We start from the raw sequence: 13709 nt of genomic DNA, 5'->3' as shown, positions 1-13709 counted from the left end.
CTTCATCCTTAAACCAAATGGGATTAAAGACTTTAGAGGGATATTTTATTATATTTTAACCCATTTTCTGCTCTCGAATACTTTCATAGATTTTAGAAAACCACTTTTTTGAAAGCCCTTCTTCCCTCTCAAATAAAATGGTTATTTCTATAATTCTAGAATTACTTATTCAAGGGATAGGTGATAACTTGTGGGGTACAACCACTGGGATCCCAAGACCGAGGCTATGAAATGCCCCATTGGAATATATTGATGGCCGGGACTGCCAGAAAAAGCCGAATAGGCGGTAACTTTTAATGATGGAAAATACACCGTCAATTCCAGCTTTTCATTGACTTTACTAGGTTTACCCTGCACAGGTTTATGAGTCTCTGAATACAAATAGGCCAATATTAAAAATAGACATTGTTTTATTTACATCGTTTTTATTGTCTATCTACCATTTCACATGTGGCATTTTTACTTTCCATTGAATTGCATAAAATTTCTTACAAAATAAATGTTATTGCTCCTCTCTGCCAAGTGCAAATAGCGGAATACATTTATAATTCCAAACGTGCCTCTGGTACAATAAGGACATATATTTTCGAAGACTTTTACGCCTTGATATTTTTCCCTCTAGGAAACATCTATCTTGATCTTCAGTTAATATGTCTTTTAAAATGGCAAAGAGAATGAAAGCCGTAACATCCCGTGCGCTCTCATTGCCCCCTAATGTGTTTAAAACAGGCAATTACGGTCATCCCCAGCAGCAAAATAGAATCGCAATTTACCGCAACCCAAAAAAAACAAAAACCCCTAACCTATTTAGGTTGCTTGTTTACATTCCTACAGCTGTTTGGTGGGTTCAAGATGCTGGTTAACCTTTAGAATGCATTACTTGTCTGGCTCTTAGTAGAGATAGATGTAGAAGAAGTGAATATTAGAGGCTTTCAGAACACTAGACCATCAATCTTCCAGCAGCCCGGATTCACGCAGAGAGCTGGTATCCAAGGCACAGTGTAAATCCACAGACAGGGGCTGAACACATCCAAACGCACTCGTTTTTCACACTCTCCGAGGAAGTGTCTATATAATATTAGAAGCTGCTTTGTACACTACTTCGGTAGAATCTTAATAATTTAATATTTTGTTACTGAGCTCCAACCCTTTGCTTATCTGTTTCTTGGTTGATACCGATGCTCTATGATTCTTAAATCTGTTTGGGAACCTTGCTGTTTCTTCCATGCATAATTCTGTTTAGTCACGTGAGTAATGAACGATATAAATTCTTAATTATTTTTGTTTAAAAAAAAAAAAATTACATCATAAACCGAGCTTTATTTTCCTCATTTTCCTGTAATGGCTCACATTTTAATTGCGTTGATGAAGTGTTTCGTTGTGCCCCGCATGGTGCCAGGAGGGGAAGCACTGTGATCCTGTTTACATTCCATAATAGCAGCTCATAATTGATGATTTCGTCTGTAGAGGACACAAAATAACATTTGGTGAACACTTCTCAGCTTTCTAGACCTTGCTTTGGAGGTTGTTGAGCTGTTTGGGCACTTCATTCAGTATAGGATTATTAGTAGATGGAGGCTGTTCACATTGGCATCGTGACTTCTACTTTTACCATCAGAAGCGATGGAAATCACTTCATAATCTCCATCAGACTCACTTAGCTCAAGAGCTAACAGACCCTAAGACTCAGTAACATTGTGTAGGGCCATCCCCTCTCACTTTGGATGTGTGCCATGCCGATCAGGTGATATCTGCCAAGTTCTGTACATAATAGGCAGGTATGGTGCAAGTGTCCTGCTCATTAGGAATGGACATAGGCATAATAGCTGCTCTTTGTTGATGCCTCTTAGCAGGTATTCAGGGTATTTGCATCCTCACCACTTGCCTCTGATGCGAAAGTGAGTTGTGCCAAATAGCCCCTTTAATATTCTAGCGTTTCAAACGGTAGTAGCTAAACCCTGCATGTATGCACCATGTCACACCACCCTAATGCCACACAATGTATGATCATAGCCTTGAGGATACTATGTCTTAGGGTATGTTTCCACGTTCAGGAAACGCTGCGTGCTTGACGCTGCGTAGAGCCGCAGCGTCAAACACGCAGCGTCCAGATGTTAAAGCATAGTGGAGGGTATTCCATGAAATCCCGTCTCCACTATGCGTTAAAAGACGCATGCGGCAGACCCGCGGAAACGAACATGCGGCGTGTCTTTTCAGAACGCAGCATGTCCTTACAATGCACAAACAACGCATGATCAACGCAGGTGACCTGCCAGTGACCTCAGGTGCAGATTTGGTGCAGATTTTACCTGCGTAAAATCCTGACCAAGTCCTGATGCAATCCTGAACGTGGACACATATCCTCAGAGGTATTTTGCTGCTTTGCCACTAGAGTCTTGTCTGAAAGGATTTTTAGTGCCGCTGAGGAGAGGTCATAACAGAACAGATAGGTGCTTTCGGCTCTCAACAGAAAATGCTGACAGGCTCACTCTGATAAAAATGAACAAAGCCTGAATTAGCCCCAACTTTTCCACATCACCAGATGACAGCAGCACATGAAGTGTTTTTAATCTTCAAAATTTGAATGAGGCCTGACAGTTGTTTCCTTCAAGGGTCTATGAATGACTATTACCCTCCTTATAATTTTTTTCATGGCTTTGCACTGTGTGCAAAGCCTTTGAGTGTACAAGTTTCACAACTACACTTTGTTCACAATATTTGAATGGGTTACTAGAGTTGGTGCCTTCAGTGGTGTATGGATGACTCTTCTTGTAATCTTTGGCAGGATTTCACTGTCTGCAGAGCTTTTATGAGAGTAGGAGTACCACAACTACACTTTGCTCACAATATTTGAATGAGGCACACCAGTCGTAGCCTTCAAGGGTGTATGGATGACCCTGCCTGTAATTTTTGGCAGCCTAGAAACTGAGACTGTATAGTGGATTTTATAAACATAAAAAAACTAAACTGCTCTTCTTGGAGGAGCAGCGGGAATAAAATAAGTGCAAAAACTGGCTACTTTTTACGTCCTTTAAAAACATATCTTTTCCTTATACTGAGCCATCTTGATGCTCAAACTATGACATCTGACCCTAAAATAAAGAGGTGCTTATATTGAAGAGAGTTTTAGAAATGCTATGTCAGTAACTGCTAGAGTACCACAGGTTGCAAAACATTTAAATTATTGAATGATCGGGCACAGTAGCCATGTCTGTAATGCACTGAGCCGTTCTTTGCATGGGACTCAGAGCAGAGGTCTCATTTGACTCCATCGAACAAGAAGCAAATTAGGCAATTTGCTTTCAGCATTTTGTGTGCAACTGTATATACAGTATAGTGTAGTCATGGCCAAATATTAACTCATCGCAGGTCAGTATGAAGGCACCAAATTGCCCCACGGCAATAGATGGAGGGTAAGGTGTTGAATTTGTAGGTAGGAACTTCTTCAGTATTTTCCGTCTGTGAAACATTGCTCATTATTCATTGCCGATAGTTTATTATTACGTGCTTGGGTAAAGTGTTCATAAATGTGCTGCTTGATCACTAGAGCCTCAGACAGAACGTTTACATGATTCTCACTTCTCATGCTCTAAATGGATCGTGTAAGCTCTTAAACCAACATTTAAGCCTTTGTTTCTTCTGTTTCAGGATGAGGATGATGGAGAGGAGAACAGTCGGGTGGAACCCGTTGGCCATGCAGACACCGGCTTGGAGCGAACTTCCAGCTTCTCCCTTGAGTAAGTCTTCTTGCTCGTTCTGCTCAGTATGCACTAAACACGTAGAAGCCATGAAAAGTTGCCGTCCTGATCAATGTAACTCTTGATATTTTGCTGGCTTTCATTTCACCTAGCCTAATTAATGAGAATCAGGTTGTAGGAGATTCATCACAAGTTTCTAATTAAACCTGACAAGCAATCTTACCACATATCATAGAATCATAGAAGTTGTTACATTAATTTGCCTTTTGGATTTTTTTTTTTTTTTTTGCCTTGATTGGCTTTGGAGTTGGACATTCCCTGGGGTATTATAATTGGTCGATGCCATGTATAAATCTTACTCTAGAAAAATAGCGTGATTACTTCAGAAATTATAGCTGAAAACCTTACTGACTCCGATTCACCTTTTTTCAATCATGGTCTGTTCAAAATACTCTTTAGCGTCTCCGATCAGGGTTCACGCTTCTTTGGATGGCCGTGGTACGCGGCAGCTTCCTTGTTTTCAAAATCGTAGAAACCTTGAAACCGTTATCTGTCTCAACATACCTGTTTAAGTGAACTTTTTTTCTCTTTGAGTTGTGCATTCTGCTGTTCCTCCTGGAAAAATATGTAATAATTGACTACTTGGTGTCGCCATTCCTTTAGCTTAATAATGGAGTGTCTCTGACACTGTGATATCTCTTATCCCTGCTGACATGGTCAGACTTGGTAAAAACGTACCTTTTATAACTTGCATTGATTTATTTTATCCTTCACTGTTCTCAAATCAACAAACTGCAAGACCTTGTATAATGTGTAATCAATATAGAAGTGCTTCTCACTAAATTAGAATATCATCAAAAAGTTGATTTATTTCAGTTCTTCAATACAAAAAGTGAATCTCATATGTTATATAGAGTCATTACAAACAGTGACAGTGATCTATTTCAAGTGTGTATTTCTGTTAATGTTGATGAGTATGGCTTACAGCCAATGAAAACCGAAAAAGTCATTATCTCAGTAAATTAGAAGAATTAGAAAAAAGCACCTGCAAAGGCTTCCTAAGCGCTTAAAAAAGTCCCTTAGTCTGTTTCAGTAGGTTGCACAATCACGGGGAAGATTGCTGACTTGACTTGTCCAGAAGGCAGACATTGACGCACTCCACAAGGAGGGTAAGCCACAAAATGTCATTGCTAAAGATGCTGGCTGTTCACAGAGTGCTGTATCCGAGCATAATAATGTAAAGTTGAGTGGAAAGAAAGTGTGGTAGAAAAAGGTGCACAAGCAACCGGAATAACCACAGACTTGAAAGGATTATTAAGAAAAGGCCATTCAAAAATTTTGGGGAGATTCACAAGGAGTGGACTGCTGCTGTGCAGTCATTGCTTCAAGAGCCACCACACACAGACGTATCCAGGACATGGGCTACAAGTGTCACATTCCTTGTGTCGAACCACTCATGACTAATAGACAACGCTAGTAGCGTATAACCTGGGTCAAGGAGAAAAAGAACTGGACTGTTGCTCAGTGGTCCAAGGTGTTGTTTTCAGATAAAAGTAAATTTTGCATTTCATTTGTGAATCACGGTCTTGGAGTCTGGAGGAAGAGTATAGAGGCCACAATCTAAGCTGCTTGAGGTCAAGTGTGTAGTTCCAACAATCAGTGATGGTTTGGGGAGCCATGTCATCTGCTGGTGTAGGTCCACTGTGTTTTATCAAGACCAAGGTCAGCGCAGCCGTGTACCAGGAAATTTTTGAGAACTTCATGCTTCCCACTGCCGACAAGCTTTTTGGAAATGAAAATTTCATTCTCCAGCAGGACATGGCACCTGTCCACACTGCCAATAGTACCAATGCCTGTTTTAAAAACAACAGTATCATTGTGCTTGATTGGCCAGCAAACTCGCCTGACCGTAACTCCATAGAGAATCTATGGGATATTGTCAAGAGGAAGATAAGACACCAGACCCAACAATGCAGACGAGCTAAAGGCTGCTATCAAAGCAACCTGGGCTTCCATAGCACCTTAGCAGTGCCACAGGCTGATCGCCTCCATGCCACACCGCATTCATGCAGTAATTGATGCAAAAGGAGCCCCGACCAAGTATTGAGTGCAGTTACTGAACATACTTATCAGTAGGCCAACATTTCGGATTTTAAAATAATTTTTCAAGCTGGTGTCATAAAGTATTCTAATTTACTGAGATATTGACTTTTGGGTTTTCATTGACTGTAAGCCACAGTCATTAACATGAACAGAAAAAAACACTTGAAACTCTGTTTGTAATGACTCTATATAATATGAGTTTCACTTTTTGTATTGAAGAACTGAAATAAATTAATTATTTGATGATATTCTAATTTAGTGAGAAGCACTTGTATCAGCAAACATTGTTCAGTGACCCTGCATCCCTGTTTTGCAAAGATAACAGTACAATAAACTGTAGGAGATGATATAAGAGTCAAATAACAACCATTCATCAGTTTGAGATAATCAATTCAACCTACAAGAAGAGTCAACATAAAGAGGACAGTCGGACTCCTGGCTTACTGAAAATAGACTTCTGGATAATTAAGATAAAATGCTGTGGCGTCACACATACATGCCAGGAGCCCTGACCAATTCTCTTTATTCTTGTGTGGCAAATGCTGGAATAGAAGCAAGCGCTCTACAATAGGGAGAGGGAAATAAGCCACCGCCAGACACCTGCTGCTGACCAGTGGGGTGGCGTATTTGTATATAAAATGCGTGATCGGAGGTCCCAAATAATGTGATAATGTCTGTGGAGAATTAAGAGGCCCCTATACACTTTGCATGGTCAGCAGGTTCGGACAACTCCTAATCTAATGTCTATGGGAACCTTATGGGGTTTCCTAGATAATAACGTGCTTATTGGTGGGGACCTGACTATTGGTATTCCCTCTGATCAGTAGAACAGAGAATTTTTATCCACTTGAAAAAATTGGGCAGCAGAAGTGGTTGGTTGGTCAACCGTTGCTTAATTCATGCTCTATGGCGCTGCCGGAAAATCCAAGTATTGTGCTCAGGAGCGCAATATGAAATGACTGGATCCGTGGTTAGGCATGTCCAGGTTTTGCCGGTTGATTTGGGTCCCAGTGGTCAGACTCCCACCTGTCACTAAGTTTTCACCAGTCCAGTATAAACATTACATGACCACTGATGGATCATTAGTTACTATATAGAAAAAAATATTTTGAATTACTATATAAATATTTAATCTGGACTTTTATAATAAGGATCTATTTTTGTAATATTCTAGATAGTCCTTGGCCACACTAATCCTTGATGACGTTATCTTGTATTCGGTCCCTCTAGCTGAGCATCATGCACAGTTGTTGTGTACCATAATTCCATACATTAATCTGATTTGCTGTCAGTATTATTAGCGTCTTCACACTGTTCCTCTTCTTCCATGCCATCAGGCTTATCTTGAGGTACGTAACACTATTTTTCTCATTTCACATTTCCCTTTGCAGTGTGCGCTTGTTTGTGTGTGTACACAGGGGGGCCATTAATGTGATGTATGGCAGCCCCCTGACTGTTGAGTCTTATTTTTTTTTAGTTATTTTGTGCTCACGATCTGTCATTCATCTGCATTACAGTGACATGGTGAAGCTGGTGGAAGTCTCCAATGATGGTGGACCTCTAGGGATCCATGTAGTGCCTTACAGCGCCCGAGGCGGAAGGTAATGTGTGGGGGGAAGGCAGGTTTACACATTTTTCAGTACAATACATGTTATATTAGATTTATTGCAGAGGAATAATTTCATAGAGTTGAAATTTGCTTCTTTATTGGATTTTACTGCAAGTAATCAGCAAAAGTAAGATACACATTTTTTTATTTTGATTTCTATAATTTTATTCTGTAATAAAATATCGTTGTTATAGGCATGGAGCGCAGCACTTGCAAGATCTGTCCAATAGAGCTTGTAAGTGCTGCTCTGATGGTAGCTAGATTTGACCAGCTTCTATCCCCCTGCGTTTCTTTAATGCTGCATAGACACAAAGCTGACGGCACAGCGCCAGCGGCTCGACCATGCCACTAATCTGAACTATCAATCCAGGAGTGCGCCTCCAAACCACTCCCCCAGCAAGAAGGGTGCAAGGCACACAAGTACATGGGCTGCGCACAAGTCAGGAATATGGGGACATCTGCATCTCTACATATCAACATTTCATGGGTTTTCCCAAAAAAATGAGAACTGCAGATCTGCTTCTCCAGTTTAGTTTTATGTGAATAATTTATCCTTGCTGATTATATTACAGTATTAAAAGTATAACCAATGTGAAACGTAAGGTTGTTCAGTTTATAATCTCATTACCTGTCTGCTTCGATTCGAATACCATAGCTCAGCTGTAATCTGTAGTAGTGAGCATTCAATGTTCTATAGCACCACCACAGCTGCAATAAAGCATTACTATACCATTTCAATTCAAATCAATGGATTCTCTGTGTAATACAGGACACGACAGGCCATCCAAGGATGTTCTTTGTAGCCGATTTCTACTTTAGGACTATCAGCAGAAGACCCTTCTATGTTCTCCTCATCATTAGTATAATTATTATTATTATTTATTTATTTATATAGCACCATTGAATACATGGTGCTGTACATGAGAAGGGGTTACATAGAAATTACAGATATCACTTACATTAAACAAACTAACAATGGTAGACTGATATAGAGGGGCGAGGACCATGCCCTTGAGGGCTTACATTCTACAGGATTATGGGGAAGGAGACAATAGGTTGAGGGTTGCAGGAGCTCCGGTGTTGGTGAGGCGGTATCTCCGGAAGTGATGAGGAGGCAGCGGGGTCAGTGCAGGCTGTAGGCTTTCCTGAAGAGGTGGGTTTTCAAGTTCCTTCTGAAGGATCCGAGTGTGGTTGATAGTCGGACGTGTTGGGGCAAAGAATTCCAGAGGATGGGGGATATTCAGGAGAAGTCTTGGAGGTGGTTGGATGAGGAGCGAATAAGTGTGGAGGAGAGGAGGAGGTCTTGGGAGGACCTGAGATTACGTGAGGGAAGATATCGGGAGATTAGTTCAGAGATATATGGAGGAGACAGGTTATGGATGGCTTTGTAGGTTAGTATTAGTAATTTGAACTGGATACGCTGAGGGAATGGGAGCCAGTGAAGAGATTTGCAGAGAGGGGAAGCGGAGGAGTAGCGAGGAGAGAGATGAATTAGTCGGGCAGCAGAGTTAAGGATGGACTGGAGAGGTGCAAGGGTGTTACCAGGGAGGCCACAGAAAAGGATTTTGCAGTAGTCAAGGTGGGAGATGATGAGGGCATGCACAAGCATTTTAGTAGATTGACGGTTGAGGAAAGGACGGATTCTGGAGATATTTTTGAGCTGGAGGCAACAGGAGGTGGAGAGAGCTTGGATGTGCAGTTTGAAGGACAGGGCAGAGTCAAAGGTTACTCCGAGGCAGCCGACTTCCATAGTTACATAGTTATTGAGGTTGAAGGAAGACTTTAAGTCCATCTAGTTCAACCCATAGCCTAACCTAACATGCCCTAACATGTTGATCCAGAGGAAGGCAAAAAAAACCCATGTGGCGAAGAGTAACTCCACCATGGGGAAAAAAATTCCTTCCCGACTCCACATACGGCAATCAGACTAGTTCCCTGGATCAACGCCTTATCAAGGAATCTAGTGTATATACCCTGTAATATTATACTTTTCCAGAAAGGTATCCAGTCCCCTCTTAAATTTAATTAATGAATCACTCATTACAACATCATACGGCAGAGAGTTCCATAGTCTCACTGCTCTTACAGTAAAGAATCCGCGTCTGTTATTATGCTTAAACCTTCTTTCCTCCAGACGTAGAGGATGCCCCCTTGTCCCTGTCTCAGGTCTATGATCAAAAAGATCATCAGAAAGGTCTTTGTACTGTCCCCTCATATATTTATACATTAAAATAAGATCACCCCTTAGTCTTCGTTTTTCCAAACTAAATAGCCCCAAGTGTAATAACCTATCTTGGTATTGCAGACCCCCCAGTCCTCTAATAACCTTGGTCGCTCTTCTCTGCACCCGCTCTAGTTCAGCTATGTCTTTCTTATACACCGGAGACCAGAACTGTGCACAGTATTCTAAGTGTGGTCGAACTAGTGACTTGTATAGAGGTAAAATTATGTTCTCCTCATGAGCATCTATGCCTCTTTTAATACATCCCATTATTTTATTTGCCTTTGTAGCAGCTGCCTGACACTGGCCACTGAATGAGTCTGTCATCCACCCATACACCCAGGTCTTTTTCATTGATGGTTTTGCCCAAAGTTTTAGAATTAAGCACATAGTTATACATCTTATTACTTCTACCCAAGTGCATGACCTTACATTTATCCCCATTAAAGCTCATTTGCCATTTATCAGCCCAAGCTTCTAGTTTACATAAATCATCCTGTAATATAAAATTGTCCTCCCCTGTATTGATTACCCTACAGAGTTTAGTGTCATCTGCAAATATTGAAATTCTACTCTGAATGCCCCCTACAAGGTCATTAATAAATATGTTAAAAAGAAGAGGGCCCAATACTGACCCCTGTGGTACCCCACTGCTAACCGCGACCCAGTCCGAGTGTGCTCCATTAATAACCACCCTTTGTTTCCTATCCCTGAGCCAGCTCTCAACCCACTTACACATATTTTCCCCTATCCCCATTACTCTCATTTTATGTATCAACCTTTTGTGTGGCACCGTATCAAAAGCTTTGGAAAAGTCCATATACACTACGTCCACTGGGTTCCCTTGGTCCAGTCCGGAACTTACCTCTTCATAGAAGCTGATCAAATTAGTCTGACATGAGCGGTCCCTAGTAAACCCGTGCTGATACTGGGTCATGAGGTTATTCCTCTTCAGATACTCCAGTATAGCATCCCTTAGAATGCCCTCCAGGATTTTACCCACAGTAGAGGTTAAACTTACTGGCCTATAATTACCGAGTTCAGTTTTTGCCCCTTTTTTGAATATTGGCACCACATTTGCTATACGCCAGTCCTGTGGTACAGACCCTGTTATTATGGACTCTTTAAAGATTAAAAATAATGGTCTATCAATGACTGTACTTAGTTCCTGCAGTACTCGGGGGTGTATCCCATCCGGGCCCGGAGATTTGTCAATTTTAGTGATTTTTAGACGCCGCTGTACTTCCTGCTGGGTTAAGCAGGTGACATTTAATGGGGAATTTTTATCACTAGTCATATTGGCTGCCCTGGGATTTTCTTTTGTAAATACTGATGAAAAAAAGTCATTTAGCAGATTGGCTTTTTCCTCATCCTCATCCACCATTTCCCCCAGACTATTTTTAAGGGGGCCAACACTGTCATTTTTTAGTTTCTTACTATTTATATAGTTAAAGAATATTTTGGGATTATTTTTACTCTCTCTGGCAATGAGTCTCTCTGTCTCAATCTTTGCTGCCTTGATTTGCTTTTTACAGAATTTATTTAATTTTCTGTATTTATTTAATGCCTCATCACTACCTACTTCCTTTAATTCTCTAAATGCTTTCTTTTTGTTCCTTATTGCTCCCCTAACAGCTCTATTTAGCCATATTGGTTTCCTCCTATTTCTAGTATGTTTATTCCCATACGGTATATACTGTGCACAGGTCCTATCCAGGATGCTAATGAACGTCTCCCATTTTCTTTGTGTATTTTTGTGTCTCAGGATATCGTCCCAGTTAATTGCACCAAGATCCTCTCTCATCCGTTGGAAATTTGCCCTCCTGAAGTTTAGTGTCCTTGTCACCCCCCTACTACACATCTTATTAAAGGTTACATGAAAACTTATTATTTTATGATCACTATTCCCCAAGTGACCCCCAACCCTTATATTTGATATGCGGTCTGGCCTGTTGGTTAATATTAGGTCTAGCAGTGCCCCCCTCCTTGTTGGGTCCTGAACCAGATGTGAAAGGTAATTGTCTCTCATAGTTGTCAAAAACCGATTACCTTTGCTGGAACTGCAGGTTTCTGTTCCCCAATCTATTTCAGGGTAGTTGAAGTCCCCCATAATAATGACTTCTCCTTGAGTCGCAGCTTCATCTATTTGCTTTACGAGGATATTCTCCATTGCTTCCATTATTTTTGGAGATTTATAACAAACCCCTATCAGTAATTTATTATTTTTTCCCCCTCCCCTTATCTCCACCCACAGGGACTCCACATTTTCATTAAATTCACCTATATTATCACGCAGGATGGGTTTTAAGGAAGATTTTACATATAGACACACCCCTCCCCCTCGCTTATCTGTACGGTCATTTCTGAACAGGCTATAGCCCTGCAAGTTAACAGCCCAGTCATGGCTCTCATCCAGCCACGTCTCAGATATCCCCACCATGTCATAATTATGCTCCAACATTAGTTCTAATTCGTCCATTTTGTTGGCGAGGCTTCTGGCATTAGTATACATGCACTTGATGTTCCTCTCTGGACCTCTATTCTTTCTTAAATTATTAACTGTTCTAACCCCACCCCCCATGCCACCGCCACCCCCAACTTCCTTATTTGTGCCCAGCTCTCTATCTGCACTATCTTCCCCTCCTATAAAATGAATACCCTCCCCCCCAATCCCTAGTTTAAACACTCCTCCAACCTTCTAACCATTTTCTCCCCCAGCACAGCTGCCCCTTCCCCATTGAGGTGCAGCCCGTCCCTAGCGTAGAGCCTGTAGCCAACAGAGAAGTCGGCCCAGTTCTGCAGGAACCCAAACCCCTCCTTCCTACACCAATTCTTGAGCCACTTATTAACCTCCCTAATCTCCCGTTGCCTCTCTGGCGTGGCACGTGGTACAGGCAGTATTTCGGAAAATACCACGTTGGAGGTCCTTGCTTTCAGCTTGCAGCCTAATTCCCTGAAATCATCTTTAAGGACCTTCCACCTACCTCTAACTTTGTCATTTGTGCCAATGTGCACCATGACTGCTGGGTCCTCACCAGCCCCTCCCAGTAATCTGTCCACCCGATCAGCGATGTGTCGGACTCGAGCGCCAGGTAGGCAGCACACCGTCCGACGATCCCTGTCTTTGTGACAGATTGCCCTATCTGTTCCCCTAATAATTGAGTCCCCCACTACCAGCACCTGTCTGGCCTGCCCTGCTCTCCTATTTCCCTCCTTACTGGAGCAGTCACTCCTCCGGCTTTCAGAGGACATGCCTGGCTGCAGCAGTGCTACCCCTGTACTGGCACCCCCCTCATCCGCCAACTTAGCAAACTTATTGGGGTGTGCCAGATCAGGACTAGCCTCCCTGGCACTCTTCCCTCTACCCCGCCTTCTATCTGTCACCCAGCTAACTGCCACACTGTCCTGCAGCTCCATCCTACCATCCCCCTCCTCATCTATCCCATTGAGCGTCTGCTCTGTGAGCAGAAGACTCCTCTCCATATTGTCTATGGATCTCAGTGTTGCCAGCTGCACATTTAGATCCAGTATCTGGGTTTCCAAATGCACAATGTGCTCACATCTCGCACAGCAGTATGCACCCTCGACCAGCTGGTCAAGGACTGCATACATGTGGCAAGATGTGCACTGGATGGCATTAACAATTGTGGAGCACATTTCCTAATGGGGATTGCACCACACAGAAACTTTAATTAAAAATAAATACAAAGTATTAATTTAAAAAAAAGAAAAAAAAAACAGAAGCAATTCCTCCCTTGGAAACTCCCTGATTCCAAAGTCACTGAATCACAAGTCACACACTTACCGCCGTTCACACTTACACTCAGGTCACACTCAGCTCGCTCACACTCGCTGTGCTGAAGATTTATAGATTTTTTTTTTTCCTCTCTATCTCCCCTCAACAGCAATCCACCTTGCTGTTCAGATGCACTTCCAAAAAGGGCTTGAGCCCCAAACAGCTGCCCCTTATAAACCCTTGATTATGACCGCCCACCCTAAGTTAACACCTTGTGAATATAGCTACTCCCAATTCAGCAATTCACACAAATTCACACAGGTATTTGTTAAAGGCCTTCCA

The 13709-nt window shown here is 42.0% G+C and overlaps 1 protein-coding gene across 25 annotated transcripts in view; it reads left to right on the top strand.

Annotated features, from left to right (window-relative positions):
- Positions 1-13709, top strand: part of PARD3 (par-3 family cell polarity regulator) — a 637712-nt gene that overhangs the window by 260199 nt on the left and 363804 nt on the right. For all 25 annotated transcript variants that reach the window (XM_077268525.1, XM_077268526.1, XM_077268518.1 and 22 more), the window contains 2 exons: positions 3649-3737; positions 7319-7402. In XM_077268525.1, coding sequence (XP_077124640.1) covers positions 3649-3737; positions 7319-7402 — 173 coding nt within the window. The remainder of the gene's footprint in view (positions 1-3648; positions 3738-7318; positions 7403-13709) is intronic.

Source organism: Ranitomeya variabilis, chromosome 6 (genome assembly GCF_051348905.1).
Source record: "Ranitomeya variabilis isolate aRanVar5 chromosome 6, aRanVar5.hap1, whole genome shotgun sequence".
Taxonomy (NCBI): domain Eukaryota; kingdom Metazoa; phylum Chordata; class Amphibia; order Anura; family Dendrobatidae; genus Ranitomeya; species Ranitomeya variabilis.
The sequence above is the reverse complement of the archived record's forward strand: the minus strand, read 5'-3'. Positions and strand labels throughout refer to the sequence as shown.